Here is a 16,122-nt window from a genome sequence, read left to right as displayed (position 1 = left end):
AACAGGACTTTAATTCATGTTTAGAATACCCACACAGAAAGCACATCTGATCTTTATGGGGAAGCCATTCCAGATGGTGGGTACCATAAAAGAGACGATCTCTGTGTATGTCTTTAGGTTTTGTCTGCTTAGTTTGTAAATATCTCTGTTAGTAGGTCTGAGGTACAAAAATATATTTCTTCATTTAAAAATCTACTTTTCATGGGACTTACCCTTACAAATATTATATTTTTAAATATCTGCTTTTCACAGGACTTATCCAATTCGAGGCTTTCAGATTTATGATGGACCTATTTGTCTCACCAAATGCACGTTCAGCAATTTTGTACCAACTCCAGACAGATTCACTAGTGCAATTGGGTTCCTAATGAAAAACACCTGGCAAATTACACCTCAAAACAATATATCCCTAGTAAAGTTTGGTGAAAATGTAAGTTTCTTTGTTTTACATTCTTCCCAGATGGGAATGTGATATGTGCTTGAACATAATAATGGATAAATTAAATTCAAGAGATTAATCTTCTTCTCTTCTTGCAAGGTTTCTCTGAAAGTATTTTTTGGTAAGCCTGGCCCTTGGTTTGAGGAGGCTGATCTTGATGGTGACAAGAACTCAATCTTTCATGATGTAGATGGATCTGTGACTGGATACAAGGATACCTATGTTGGTAGAATGGATAACTACCTGATTCGACATCCAGACTGTATTAATGTTACCATGTGGAATGGTGTGGTCTGCAGTGGCACCTACGCACAGGTTAAAAAAAATGGCATTATTTCTTTGACTGCTCCTCAATATGCATAAAGCTTGAGTGGAAGAAAATGTTGTCTTACATTTTCTTCGATTTTTATAAAGTAGAATTTTATAGCAGAATTATTTACAATCTTACTTAAACTCAAATTCAGCCTATCTATTGGGCTCAGTCTCGCCAATGCATACATAAAACTTCACCCCATCCCTAAGGTGTTCTTAAAATAATTGTTGCAAAGGGCATGATTTCTAAAACAGCAAATGCAGAGGAAATGGCAGCATTTCTGAAAAAGCAGTGAATCCAAAGGGCCTGGGAAGAAGAGAACAAATTTATGATTAAATGTGTGAAGATGAAATGAATCCCCTTTTTATTTTGAATAGTCCAGTGAAACATAGCTTTCTTTATAATGTTTCTACTTCTTAGATTTGGGAAGCTCTGAATTCCCTTTTTAAATATTTATTTCACAGTAAGAGAGGCATTGCGACTATGATTATGTTTTTCTCTTCCTCAGTTTTTTCTTATCTGCCTTGTTTTCCATGAATGAGTGAGTGAGTGAATGTAGAATTACTCAAGTCCTGTATAAAGAGCGCAGTGCAGCTTTAAACCTAAGAAAGACGAAAGATACTCTGTTTATCCTGACTGTTCAAACAATCATGGTTTTGAGGATGAGAAACAAGCCCATGAGGCTCATCCACTCTCTCTTAGCTGCATTTGTGGCTTCCTTCTTTGTTTTCTGTTTGTAGCATAGCTTAGTAGTTAAGACACTGACTCTGATGATTGCAAGATTGGCAGGTCGGCAGGTAGAGACCCAAGCACTGCATGTCAGAGTGACCTCCCATCACTAGTCCCAGCTTCTGCCAACCTAGCAGTTCAAAAGCATGTAAAAATGCAAGTAGATAAATAGGTACCACTTTGGTACGAAGGTAACAGCATTCTGTGCAGTCATGCTGACCATATGATCACAGAGTCTTTGACAACACTGGCCCTTTGGCTTAGCAATGGAGATGAGCACAACTCCCTATAGTCGGACACAACTTTACAACCTTTACCTTTAGCATTACATGCAGCTTGTCCTGGCACTGAAAGTGACAATAGTTGTAGTTGCTAGTTGTGCTTCAAAACAGAAATAAATCAAACTGTGGTTTCTAATTTTGGTTTCCAGTTCAGAAATCATGGCAAACTATGACTAAAGCATAGCAAGTAATGGGGAAAGTCTCACATATAAACAGGAAGCCGATAAGCTGATTGTCCATATCCATGATTACAGGCTGCATCTACACAGCAGAACCAATGCAGTTGGACACCACTTTAACTGCCATGGCTCAGTGCTATGGAATTCTGGGATTTGCAGTTTTGTGAGATATTTAGCCTCCATTAGAGAGTTTAGTCAAAGCTTGGCAAAGCTGCTTCTTTGGACTACCTAACTCTGGATCCTTCAACCACAGGCCTTATTGGCTGAGAGATTCTGGTAACTGTAATTTAAAAGGTAACTTTTTTTGGTTTGTTATGTTTTTTTCTTTTTGTTTTAGGTATATATCCAGACACGAAATCCACAGAATCTTACTATGACTATGGTGCGGGATGAATATCCATCAAACCCTTTGGTACTGCGAGGTATTAATAATCAGAAAGCTGACTTCCAGCAGTACCAGCCTGTTGTGATGCTTCAGAAGGGATATACAATACATTGGAATGGACAGGCCCCACAGACAACGTTCCTTTACCTCATTAACTTCAATAAGTATGTTCCATGTTTGGTTTTGTTTCAAAGAAAATCTGTGAATTCTTCATTGAATAGTAACCATTGGCTATATTTGTATCCCACCTGCTAGTGTTCCAGACGTTTCGGCCGTATTGTTTATGACCAGTAGGCTTTTACATATAGTCTATTTACTCCTCCTGGGCTCCTCCTACCATTAGTAACAGTTATACTGACCAGGAATTTAAAACTTAAAATGCCATCATTTATGTCTCATGGTTTGTTGCACCTTTTCCAAGCCAAAATGGGCTAAAAATCTTGGTTTGAACAACATCTTAAGCATTCAATTGCTAGTTAGCTTAGCTAGTTCCACTGGGATAAGGAGCCAAGCTGGAAAACATATAGTTTTTTCTGGGTTTTTCGGGCTATCTGTCCATGTTCTAGAAGAGTTGATTCCTGATGTTTCACCTGCATCTGTGGCTGGCATCTGGGTTAATCCTAAAAGATTGATGCTATGATTTTAAAGAAAAGCTAAGTTGTTTCAAGGGGGAGGCACTCTTGTACCTCCTATTCATGGCATTGGGACTTGTGAATGGATAATATTTTGGTGTACTAGGTCATTATCAAACCACCACAGTGAAAAACAGGAATGGTGTATTTTGGTCATACCAAAATACTGCTGTAAGGTACAGATATTTTGTCTAGATTATATCTCAGGCAGAAGTTGGTGAAGCCCATCCATTTAGTTATGGCTAATTTTTCTTCCTCATCTGTGTACTGTTGAATTTTAGTCACTTTTGCAGGATATGGTGAGAATGGCTATATTGGAAAGGTTTTAGTACCCTGATAAATTAGATGAATGATGGTAGTAACTACAAAAGAAAATGCCTATGGTACAAGAGAATGGTAATGGTTTTGCCTTTCTCTGCTTTCAGGAATGACTGGATTCAGGTTGGCCTCTGTTACCCACCGGACACCTCTTTTCAAGTAACCTTTGATGTATTCCAAAGGCAGGCATCTGCTTACCATAATGTGGAAGACTATGTTCCTGTATCTTCAATGGCAGAACTGAAGAAGCGTCGAACAGAGAAAATATTTTATTTTGATAACAGCACTGGGTAGATAATTTAGAATAAAATAATAATATATAGTAGAATTATAGGTCAATTCTATATTATCTGTAGAAACTGGTTGTCTAGGTTCTTTGGGAGTAAAGATAACATCATTAATATGATTCTAAGAGAGCAGTTTCCATGATTCATGGTTATGAATGCAGTAGTTTATCAAGTTGTCATTTTTCCAAAGATTACTTTTCTGATATATTTCTGAGTGCACAAAAATTTGGAATGTCTATTCAGCAGGTAATTGTGCTATCCATCTCAGGGTATTTTGCATGGTGCTCAATACTTCCAGAGCCTGGGAGATGACTGTATTCACTGAGCATCCCCAGTCTCTGTAAAGCAGAGGTGGAATAGTATCACCCACAGCCTGCATGCAGCTCTTGTGGGAGCAAGTGATCCAGTGTGCCCTTTGGAATGCACACTGACCTCTACATCCCCTTTGGAATGCATACTGACCCAAATGTCATTGGTGGGGGACACTTGAATTTTGACTGAATAACCCAACATCTCTGTCATGCTTCAAAATGTTGTTTCAGGGGTTGTCTACCCAAAACCAAGAAAACCAAACCTAAACTCAAACAGTAACAAGTGATTCAGCTTTGCATCTGGTCACCCAAAATGGAAGCTGCAGTGTGGCCCTCCAGGGCATGTCCATCCCTCTAAAAATTAAATTTTGCCTTCTTACCCTATCAGCCTGCACAATAGTAATTGGAAAATGACTCCTTTTTTTCTTCTACAATGACTCTTTTACATTTGTAGTTATGCATGTCAGATGTTCACTTGCATATTGTCTCCCTCACATGAAGTCCAACTTCAAAATATCTTCAAGTGGCTTCATGCATATGTATTTACTTTGAGGGCCAGGATGCTTTTTTCCCCTTTCTTATGACTATTTGAAGCACCACTTAGATTAGAAGTGGGCAGCTACTAAGGCCCAGAGACTAGCCTCCGCCCACGTTTCCCCACATTTTTTACTCATAATATGACTTTATTTTACTCATAAAATGACTTCTAGTTTATTTCCTGGTTGTTAAATTTAGGGCTGGGTGGGATCCCTTGAGGATTTCTAAAACAACCCATAGGCCACATTTTCCCCACCCCTTCTCTCAATTCATATGAAGAAACTCTTACATCTGTAATATTTGACAATGAAAGCCAGTGTAGTATAGCAGTTTAAGTGATGGACATGGACTCAGGGAGACCAGAATTTGAATTCCCACTTAGCCATGGAAACCCACTGGATGATCTTGGGCAGGTCACACTCTCAGTCTCAGAGGAAAGCATTGGCAAACCTCCTCTGAAGAAATCTTGTCAAGAAAACCCAGCAAAACGTTCCCCTTAGGGTAGGCATAAGTTGAAAATTACTTGAAACCACATGTTTAATATATTTGCTTGCCATACTGGAAATATATTGCTGCTCAGGTTGACGGTCAAAATGCCACTTATGTGGGTAATAGGAAGAGATGAGCAGACCCTGTATAATTGGCACAGTTGATGACTGGCACAATCCAACTGGAGGCTTGCCTCAGGAATGTAACAACATTTTACAAAATGTAACAACATTTTTAAAAAGTGGTTTGAGGAGAGTTGTGCAAAATAAGTAACAGTGCAACTACAGTTAGTTTTGTAATATTGTGTGTTTTGTCTCATATCCCCCCCCCCCCCCCCTCTCTGTCTTTATGCACAGGTTGCTGTTTTTATTTCTTCAAGCCAAATATCACAGGGATGGCCACAGTTACTGTTCATCTCAGGGATGTGAACGAGTAAAGATTCAGGCCAGTTTTCAGTCATGGCCTATTAGTAACTGCTTAATGAAAGCTTATCCAAAGTATTTTCAGAAGCCAACAGTTGTGAAAAGAATGCCGATGAAAATGACAAGTTCCTGTCAAAAATGTGGCTCATCTCAGGTAGGAAAAAGCACAATAACAAGTGTATGTCAACAATTAATTCTTAACCTCTTGTAATTATCTTCAGGCCAGCCCTATATTTAGATAGTGTAAAGTGATTGCAACTGGTTTTTCCTCTGGAGCCATTTTCTTCAATCGTAGAATAAAACTATGTATGCCATTAAGCTTGCCCTGATCTTTCTAGCTACTACAGGTGCTGCGGAGGGTGCCATCCCATCCAAGCTGAAAGCATCCCACCCAGTTGGTTTTAGTACATGGAATTTGGAGAGGGTGCTATCTTATCATTTGCCTCAGGGAGTCAAATCTTTTGCATGGGCTCTACTTGTGTGTGTGCGCGCGTGTATGTATGCGTGCACACACATAATAAAACAGGCATAATCCCAAGAAAATTAGTGAATGCTGGTTTGGCTGAAATAAGTTAAATAGAAGTGTTTAATTGTGCAGTTGTGCTCTGATTTTGGTGGGGTTACCTGTATGGGATTGTAGTTGATATTTAATATTGCTGGCCTATGTTGGAGAAATTTACTCATTCCCAGGCTAAACACGCAAACGTTGTGTGTTACTATAGCACCATTCTTGTGCTACATGGCAGCCAGCATAGAGGTGAATAAGAAAAAGATTAGCCATGATGACATAATTCTTATTTAATGGAACCTTTTCCATCTTCCTGTTTGTGCTTCAAATAGCTTCTTCCAATTTGCTCATATTTTTGAACTTACATTTCATCCTTTCAAGGGAGAGGGGGGAAATTCTTTGGCATAAATCCAGTTGTTAGCCCCAGCTAGAGTAGACCCACTGAATCATTGGTAACTTGCTAAGTAAGCAGACAAGTTCCATTCATTTAGCAATAACTAACAATAGAACATAGACCTTTGACTCATAACACATTAAAAAGTCATTCTTTGCATTAACAGCAATATAATATTTACCTTTTTGCATATTACATTCTGCATGTGCATAGACTTGTCTTGTTTTTACCAAATTGTCAGTATAATTTCTTAGTGGAATAGTTCCAGCAATCTTATATTTCAGTTTAAGGGGAGATGTGGAATATTAATATGAATTACTTCTACTTCAAAACATGAACTGTGTCCTTCTTTTTCAGATGGCATTTAGCAGTGACCCTCATAAAGCCTACCTCCTTGTGAAAATACAGTCCCCTGATAAGATAGAATTGCAAAGGAACCAAGAATATTTCATCTCAGTAAGTGTTTTTTTTTTTTGCTTTTCCTGTACCACAGACTTTTCTTCACTTGTATGCAGGAATATTAATTTTAATCATCATGGTCTATTTAGACATTCAAAAACAAAAGAAATCCTTTAGGAGCTAAGCAATATTTAAAGACAGAAGTTTTTTTTTTACATATTTCTGCTAGTTGCTGCTTATTTTTATATAGATTTCTCCATAATACTGGGCTCAGTATTCTGCTGGAGGAACTTTCAAGACGTTCTTCCCCTTCTCTCCTACCACCATAACCCTCCATACCACTGAGAAACTGGCTCTGAAGTGTTTGACAGCTATGCAGAGCAAGTTTGGGGTGGCCCCCTCTTTGGTTCTGCCATTCCTCCAGCAGAGGTCTGCTGTATGGTCCTTTCTATTCTTGTCCAGTTTTAAGAGAGAGAAATTAATTCTGTATGATCACATAATAATGAAACTAAACTAGACTTCCAGCAGTTATGTGTTTTGTTAACACTCCTTAAAACCAAGGGCCGGAAAGAAGCAGCAATTTTATTTTGATGTTAACATATGCATCTACACTATAGAAATAATGCAGTTTGATAGCACTTTAAGTGCTGTAGCACCATCTTATGGGTTTCTGTGATTTGTCATTTTACATGGTCTTTAGACTTCTGTGCACATGAGTGCGGGTGCCTCGCAAATGTACAAATCCCAGGATTCAGTAGGATGGAACCGAGGCAGTTAAAGTGGTGTCAGACTGCATTATTTCTACAGTGTAGATGCATCCTACCTCAGCTCTAATGAAGAGATAAAGTAATATTAGTTCTTGATGTTTTGCAACTTTCGACTTTGAGACTAAGCAGGGGCTGGGAAGTGAAAGAATGTAGGCATTCTTTCTAGAATGTAGCTTGAGGCTAGGAGTTTAATTAGGATTTATGTCCTGTAGTTTAAAGCATATGTCATCTTGGTGGACTGGTAAAAACTCTTCAATTCTTTAGGACTAGAAAAAAGTAAGTTAACAATGTAATTGTGATTCCCCCCTCATGCTAAAATGACAAAGCCTCTGTGGAAATAACTTAATTAAGGAGGCTTCCTAATCTGGGTAGCTCTTTCATTGGCAGTGGTGGTGACCTCCCTTTTGTAAGGCTGAATAAAAAGGTTACAGCTCTGTAATGAGTGGATCAGCACCCATCACAGAGCTCAAAGGATATTTGCTGAACTGGCACGTTTACCTGACTGGGGGTTCAGTAACATGAAATGCACAGAAAGGGCTTGACCCAAGTTCCTTGAGGGTCATGGGAATCATCAACAGTGAAAACTGTTTTTAAAGAAAAAGACAAATTGATAGCAAATTGTGTTTTGCCTGAAATGCATTATTGTGATCTGTACCAAAACGATGATAAATGCAGTGGAACCACTGGTAACAGCACGTTATTGTATTTACAAATTACTATTGTAGTAGAAGGGGGAGTATGATTTATGATGTCTCTCATTTCAGGTCAATGGCGTTAAGTCTCCATTGAAAGGTGTGGGTGTGCTCACTGTAGTCATTGATGCCTGTACTGGCAAAGTAACAAAAGAAACATTTTTCTCTGAAGCAAACCTCCAGAACCTAGAAGATTATATAAAAACTCAAATTCCCCAAAGGTATATTAATACAATGTAAACCAATTAGCTTGTTAATAGTGCTTTTTTCCTGTGAGCATTGCATTAGAGTATTTGCATTTCATTTTAAAATGTATAAAGGTACTTTGTCGTAATAGTTAAACGTTTTTCATGGAACATTGGTTTCATTTGTTAAGGGACTTTAACTAGCTAAAACCACTTCACTTTTACATTTGAAATTATGGAAGATGTCTCTGTATAGTGGTATAAAATCAGCATGGGCACAGGGTAGGAAAAGATCTGAATTCTGTGCCAATACAGATTTGATTTTGCAACTTGAAATAAGTTTGCAAATCAGGAATAGCTATATTTGTTTCTATTTATTTCAATTTTCCCTAAGTTTGCTTCTGCTAGCCAAGTCAGAAAACCAAGGAAAGAGGCAGAGACACTTCAGACCTACCTCTAGAATCTTCCATCAGACTATTAAAAATTCACCATATGCTTGCAACCATAAGGACTAAGAAGCTGCTTTTTAGAAGAACTAAATATATAGAACTAAACATTTAATATCAAATAGCTTTGAATACTGTGATAAGAGTATAGAATACACACAACTGTGGCTATATTTATTAGCTTATCAGTAATATGTTAGAATATACACACTGCTTACAATACATAAATAGAAGACCACCAACTTATTCATCCTTTCCTAAAAAGGGTGTGGCACAGATAAGAGTCAGATGTGCCTTGTTTTGATGTGAAGTCGAAGGCTTTCATGGCCAGCATCCATGGTTTTTTGTGGGTTTTTTGGGCTATGTGGCCATGTTCTAGAAAAATTTGGCCACATAGCCCGAAAAACCCACCCAAAAATGTGCCTTGTTTTGTTTCTCTCTTACCTAACTGAGCTGGGGTGATTTCTGAATTGGATTGCAAAGTGGGGTCCATTGCATCCACTTTCACCTGCCAAGATTAAATCTACCAACCCACCCCCATTCCTGCTATCCTCTTTTGAATAATTTAGAAATTAGATTTTGAAAAAACTGGTTTAGGACAAGGGTGGGACTCATGCCATTATCTACATATTATTGGACTGTGACTCCTAGCAATGGAAATTGCAGCCCATCAGCATCTGGAAGACCTTACAGTCTCTTCACACCCTCCACTCCATATTAACAAGCCTCCCAAGATGGCTAGGAAGTGAAACTGCCAGGTTACTACATTTTAACTATACAACTTTGCAGAGGGTGACATAGTTGCATCTTAATAGTTTAAATGAATAGTTAAAAATATTAACATAGGTAATATTCCCATGTTGCACTAAACTGTAATTTAATGTCATGTGCATGAACAAGTTGCCATAAGTTTGGTTTTGATGTTCCCTGTTTCCTTTCTATGTAGCTAGGAGGAATTTCAAAGTTTAACCATAGTTTTGTTATCGTGTAGGCTCACAAACTGGTGAACACTGTTTGTTCTTTGTTTATAATATCAATAGCAGCAGTTTCATATAACAAGCTAGCTTCATAGTATATAAAGATAGCTTTTTGAAACAAGCCACACTTAATTTTTACCCATGGTCAGAGCTAGGGAAAGTTGCCTAGAAAGTAAATTTTCCAGGCTCTAATCACAGTTATGGAGCTGGATGGTACAGCAAGATGAGCTTAAGTAAAAGCAAAAGCTTCAGGCCCCTCCTCGTCACACAGGAGTGGGAGAAAATTTATGTTCACTGCAACTAGTTTCTGCTTTTGCATGTCATGCCATATCTTAGCACACTAGTTCCTAAATGTATTTTCTGTGTTGATTCACTTGGGAACCACTGGATCAGTGTGATGTGTGAATGCATATGAAGAGTAAGGAAAGCCTGTTAAGCATCCCACCAGGTCAGAACATAAAGAACATTTAACTGTCCAAGAGATTAGAGTACAGTCACCTCTACTTTCTCATGGGGGATCTGTTCCAGACCCCCATGTGAAAAATGAGTTTTGCTTATATTCAAGACCATTGGCTTGAATATAGACGCAGGCACACCCCATGGATGCACGCCCCGTTCATTCCCCCTCCATTCGTTGGTCTCACATAAGCAAGGGATGCGAGTCTGAAGACTGTGAGAACGGAGGGAGGACTGTAATTATAACAAGTCCAAGAGGCTATAGATTTGGAGTTATCTTCACAGACATTCCACTTAGTTATGTAACTAAGGGATGAAACAGACGGGCAGAAATGAGTGGCCAGAAGCTGCTCCCAGCCCAATTGCCCCAGGGCTGCGGCGAACACGCACTGCAGCTCTGAGAGCGCCTGCTGGCGCGGTCCCAAATAGACTGCAGCAAGGAGCAGAAAAGATCCGCTCCTTTGGAGGCTGGTTTTGGGCCGCCTTAGGCAGCCCCGGTGCAACACCAGGGCAGCTGCTGGGCACTCTGGGAGCTTGTGTTATGTAAATGCCATGCCTCAGTCTGCCCATCTGTTTTGAATCTAAGTAATGTCTCCTGGCCAAATCTTCCAAACACACCTCAACAGCCAGCAATCACATTGGGTGAAAGAGGCCTGTTCATCTGCTAATAGGGGCAGAAGAAGAATGACATTTCCACCTCCTCCCACCAATGAGCAGAAATCCTCCTTCTGGTTGTTGCAGCCTCACTTATTGGTGGGAGGAAGGTGGGAACATAATCTTCCTTGTGTCCTGATTGGCAGCTGAACAGACCTCCCTTGCTTGTTGTGTCTCCTGGTTGTTAAGATGGCCTTGAGTGACATATACATAGTAAGACTACATAGTTTTACTGAATATTCTGAGCAATTACAGATCTGGAACTCAAGGTTACAAATCCATAACTGCAACAGAGAATGCTAGCTCTTTTCCTCTTAGTTCAATGTATGTCCTAGATGATGCAGGGATTTAACTTGTAGCCTACTGCCTTATAGAAAGTTCACAAAAACTAATTGTTGCTACCTTAGCAAATTATGCTTGTATGGTGGTAATATGAAAAAGGAAGGTAAAAAATAGTCAGGGGAACAGAGACAGCAACTGTCTAACTGTAGCTATAAAAAATATACATTTGGAGATATATTTGAAAGAGTTAGATTGTTTTAATTACTGCACAAAATACTTGAAAGTCTTATGCTTTGGTTATCAAGATTTAAAAAGTGAGCTATAATATTTTGCAGTGAATGGATTTGTCAGATGTATGCAAACTCTGAAATGTGTATAAAATATCCAGATACTTGCATAAATTTCCATTTTTTTCCATTCTTGTCCATCAGAATCAAGCACATAACATACAATTCTTTAAAATATAGTTTGTACCAGTGGCAGTAAATCAGTGCTTTTTTCTACCCCTCACCCTTACTTTTTGATTTTCTTGCTCTCAGGTCTATCGTTCTGTTAAACACCCGAGGGAATATAAAGAACCTTAACATTTCTCAAGTCTTGATGAGCCTGGGAGCAGTAAAACCATCAAGTCTTCAAAATCTGGGTTTGTTCTGTTTTACTTATCAAATTGCCTTTCTCATTATTAGAACCTGAATTTTAAAGATGCTGTGTAAATTGCTTTCTAACTAATTTGGAACATTCTTTAAGGCAAATCCAGTTGACAGTAGAATTTTAAAATTTACAGTAGTATTAGGATTGCAGGTTTTTTAAAAAAAAATGTTGATGATGACTGTTCTGTTCTGAAACACAATTCTTCCCTTTTCTCTCTCTTTTCCCTCTCTGTTTTCATTTTCTATTTCAGGGACCATTAGCTTTCTGGGGTTCAGAGGAAACTTTAAACCATCTTGGATAAAGCTGTTTACCAGTCCTGCAGGGCAGGGCCTTGGTCTTATAGAAAAATATATCCCTTTACAGTTGGAAGAGTATGGTTGCACCAGGATAAACAGTAGCCGAAGGAAAGATTTGGAACTTTTAAGGCAGGCTCTAAGAACACAGTAGAAATTTAAGGTGCAGGTGAGCACTGAAGACAATGTGAACTAATTTATTTATTTTCTGGGATTTTAAAATGTACTATTATCCCAAGTACATCACTTTGCTGTTTTGATATGGACATATGCCTACGTCGAATGCTTGAATCCCAGTCTGTGCACCTTTGGATTGTACAAAATATTAAAGTAAAATATTTGTTAAAATACTGTGTTTTTTAGAGGAGGAATTGTCTAATGTTTGTACTTATTATAAAAGCCTTTTGTCTATTAGTCTTTTTGGTGTTAAATTCTTAAGAAAGTGAAGATGCTGCAATATTCATCTACCTTGGAGAATTTGATCAGAAAATACTGCATTGCACCTTGGGTTACTTGAAAGTCTTGTAAAACACATATACATGTCATGGAGTCTTTGTAGATTGCAATTTTTCCTTTCTTTCCAACTTAAACAGGTGGTCTATGTGCATGAATAATGAATATATAAGACAGAAACTGAGAAGACAGAAATTTACTTTTCAGAACAAGTTTAGGTCACACAATAGTGGGTTGAGGGGCAAAGTAACCAGTTACGTATATTATTTGGTCCTAAATTTGATTAGTTAATAATCTGATGATAATTGATGTCTAATTAACAAATGTTAGTTAGTGTGTGTGTGTGTGTGCGCGCACACACACACACACACACTCCCTTCTCTAGATGAAAAGCATTTGGTTGCTTCATCGTTTAGTAGGCACTTTGAAATTTCCCATGTGGTTACTTCAAACATTTTGGAAGCCAATCTCTGCAGAAGCAGTAATGAACCCATTTCCACAGTCATTATTGTTTCACAACAACTTTGGTTGGTTAGCAGAACCAGTGAAATCAGAATTATATTCTGTCGCCATGTTCACTGTGAAGCAAATCAAGCTTAACCATATCTCAAAACTAGCAAAAAGACAATGGTTATGCAGGAGCTGTTTTCTCTGTTGTATGTTCTGAGGGCACCCTCTTTACATTTGAGTAAAGTCATTAGCTGACTGGTAGATGGAACCAGTCCTCTGACTACTAGAAGAAGGGGAACCATGCCTCCTACTCAAACTCTAACACTGTCTTTTTAATATAATATAATATAATAATAATAAATTTTATTTATATCTCCCGCTTCTCCCTTCTATACTGTTCCTCTGAGGCACGGAGCAGATGGCCAGGAAAGAGCGGCCTCTGGCCAGGATTGTGCTGGGACCTCAGTGACCACATGGCCTGCTCCCAAACCAGGATGCCACCTGCAGTCCCAAGGAGTTGATTTAAAACAAATCCTTTTTGATCTGGTGCTTTGGACCACAGTGTAGCCTCAGTGCAGCTTCCAGCCATTTTGGACCATGTGTCATTTAAACACCATGCCCCCAAAGTAGTCTGATCTGTTCCAGCTACATTTTACGTTTATTCTTGCTAACTTTCCCTTCCTTAAAAAGGCATACAAGTCTGTGAGTCCGACATTTTCTGAGTGCCAAGATCTCGCAGAAGAAACCATGTTCTGAGGACTTTGGGCTTCATCAGTAAGGTCTCTTGAGCATATCTATACCCCAGTTATAGAAGTCTGAATACAGTATCATTAGAGATAGGCTGCATGCAGCACAAAAGGATACTCCATATCTCTTCCTATTACTTGAACTACAATTCTGTGGGAACATGAGACCATCAATACTGATGCTACTCAAGGAGGCAAAGCTTGACTTAAAGGTGAACTGTTGTTTTTTACAGATAGTCTGCTGTAAGATCTAATTGATGACTAACACAGCAAAGAGAAAAATCAGCCCAGCCTACTAGGCAGCAGGGGGAATCTCTTTTCACATTTGTTTGAATACTGTTTTTCAAAACCTTCTTAAATTGAATTTTATTTTTATGTCTTTCAAGTCATTGGAGAGAGAAGGAAAAAGGAGTAATTCCAATATTCTTACCTCACATTCCCTTCCTAATTCCTGTATTTTAAACAACGCCCTGTGTGAAATAGGATTTTCCTGTATTTCCCTGTGCCCTCCAAAATCATCTCCAGATATTTGAGGACGTAGAGAATGATTGCAGGAAGGAACAATTGAAAGCAGAGTTGTTGTGAATCAGTCTTCTCCTCCCCGTGATGAACAGAATGACAACTCCTTGCCTTTCTGAAGGCTACCATGCCTTTCTGAAGGCTACCACACTAACAAATTGCCCCTTGCTTCATAGATCTCCACTGGGGGTTTTCAGCATGTCTTCTTTTTGATCCATCAGTAAGAAGGATCCTTTAACTCTGCTTTCTGAAAAAGTCTTTTTTTTACTGCATATCCAGATTTTGAACTTGGATTACTCTTAACTGGTCAAGAGTTGTATTTTTATTTTCAAACTATGAATGCTATTTTCCATAGGTCTCAAGCAGTAATTCTGCATGAGTTGAGCTCCCACCCTGTGGAGTGATATCCCAGATATGAAGACTGCTTTGTGAACTTTGGTTGGGGTGGGCAAGTGTAAAGGGAAAGGAATTTTTATTCTTTTTTGTCTACTGGGGCAGTATACTCACAGGAGTATATACAGGTGGGGAAAGTGTACCAGCACTTGTCCAGACAGTCTTAAGAGGAGGAAATATTCCTTTCCATGGGAAAAAAACCCCAGTCCCTGAATTTTGAGCAGCAGCTAAAAACTACTCTCTAGATACCTAGAACAAGTTTTCAGCTTTTAACCCACATGACATTTTGGACATGAACTTTTGCAATCCATGACCATTGGCAATTTTGCCTTGGCCTTCTGGAAGTTGAAGCCCAAAATGTGTGAAAAACCAAATGTTAGGAACCACGGACGGAGACTACACTTATAGTAATTTCCCCTTTCTTTTAATCCTTTCCAAAATCCCTAAATACCCACTGGGAACTCTACAACTTGCAAAACAAAACAATCTTAAGCTTTGTTAACTTCCAAGACTGCAGCTTGTACTGTAACGATATTTGTTAGTTATTAGGGTGCAGCAGGCCTTGGTCTCATGCAGCAAAAACAACATACATATCTGTACTTTTGGAAATTGTTACAAGTAGAAATGGAAATGGTTACAGGTAGTTTTAATAGTACTGGAAATATTGGTAACTAGATACTAAATCTGCATGTTTGTTTACATGTGCAAGAATATGATGCATATTTTAATCTGTGGTGAGAATTTTAGTCAAGCAATTGTTTCAAGTCATATGAAGACTTTATCAAGAACAACAAAGGCATGTAAGGTGAAAAAAATCACAAAGAATGCATATGGAACAACTGCAAGTCATGAGCACACAGATTCCCAGACACAATTACTCCTACTCCTCCTCGATTATTATTTAAGGTTATGTTTGTGAATACAAATATCATACAAGGATTTATTGAGGAGAACACTGAAGTATAACTAAAAATATGAGGATCAGTTTTCTATTCATTTTTCTATAGGTTATCATGATTCCATATGTCATTCAGTTACGCCTCTTTTTAGTCAGGTAGCCCTCCTATGGGCATTGTATATTTGAATACAAAGTATAAAATAAGCTTTTGCAGATACTCATAAAATATGTATTTTTTCAAACAAACATGCCTTTTGTGCAAGAATTACAGAGGAACTGGGTTGGTTTGTCATGTTGCCTTTACACAATATGCTACCTCAGTCATTGCCAATAAATCATTCATGGTAATAACTTCCTTTTGTGCTGCAATTCCTTTCCTCTCCTTTAATATTGTACTTGTGTTACCAAGCAGTTGCCTGGGTAATCAGAAAAAATATTTTAACAAGTTACTAACTCACAAAATCAGTTTTAGGGCTTTCTGTTACGAGCAAATTGTCAGAGTTCTTTTTTATGGTTTACATGGCCACAATCTACACAAGACGCCAGTCTCTATCAAGAGAAAGTCCCTCATGCATACTTGAACTGGGCAAATATAAAAGCTCAGGCAGGGAAAGAAAGAAGCACCCATTTATTTTTC

At 38.4% G+C, this 16,122-nt stretch overlaps 1 protein-coding gene across 7 annotated transcripts in view; it reads left to right on the top strand.

Annotated features, from left to right (window-relative positions):
* Positions 1-15,837, top strand: part of CEMIP2 (cell migration inducing hyaluronidase 2) — a 76,986-nt gene extending 61,149 nt beyond the window's left edge. For 5 of the 7 annotated variants that reach the window (XM_042449153.1, XM_042449155.1, XM_042449154.1 and 2 more), the window contains 9 exons: positions 253-430; positions 539-754; positions 2,279-2,490; positions 3,384-3,566; positions 5,257-5,476; positions 6,582-6,680; positions 8,155-8,303; positions 11,622-11,725; positions 11,984-12,443. In XM_042449153.1, coding sequence (XP_042305087.1) covers positions 253-430; positions 539-754; positions 2,279-2,490; positions 3,384-3,566; positions 5,257-5,476; positions 6,582-6,680; positions 8,155-8,303; positions 11,622-11,725; positions 11,984-12,180 — 1,558 coding nt within the window. In that variant the 3' untranslated portion in view covers positions 12,181-12,443. Of the gene's footprint in view, positions 1-252; positions 431-538; positions 755-2,278; positions 2,491-3,383; positions 3,567-5,256; positions 5,477-6,581; positions 6,681-8,154; positions 8,304-11,621; positions 11,726-11,983; positions 12,444-13,336 lie in introns of those variants that run through there. The other 2 variants (XM_042449157.1, XM_042449156.1) reach the window with 2 other exon arrangements.
* The last annotated feature ends 285 nt before the right edge of the window (positions 15,838-16,122 follow it).

The sequence above is a fragment of the Sceloporus undulatus genome, chromosome 2 (assembly GCF_019175285.1).
Source record: "Sceloporus undulatus isolate JIND9_A2432 ecotype Alabama chromosome 2, SceUnd_v1.1, whole genome shotgun sequence".
NCBI lineage: Eukaryota > Metazoa > Chordata > Lepidosauria > Squamata > Phrynosomatidae > Sceloporus > Sceloporus undulatus.
This window is presented reverse-complemented; position numbering and strand designations above follow the sequence as displayed.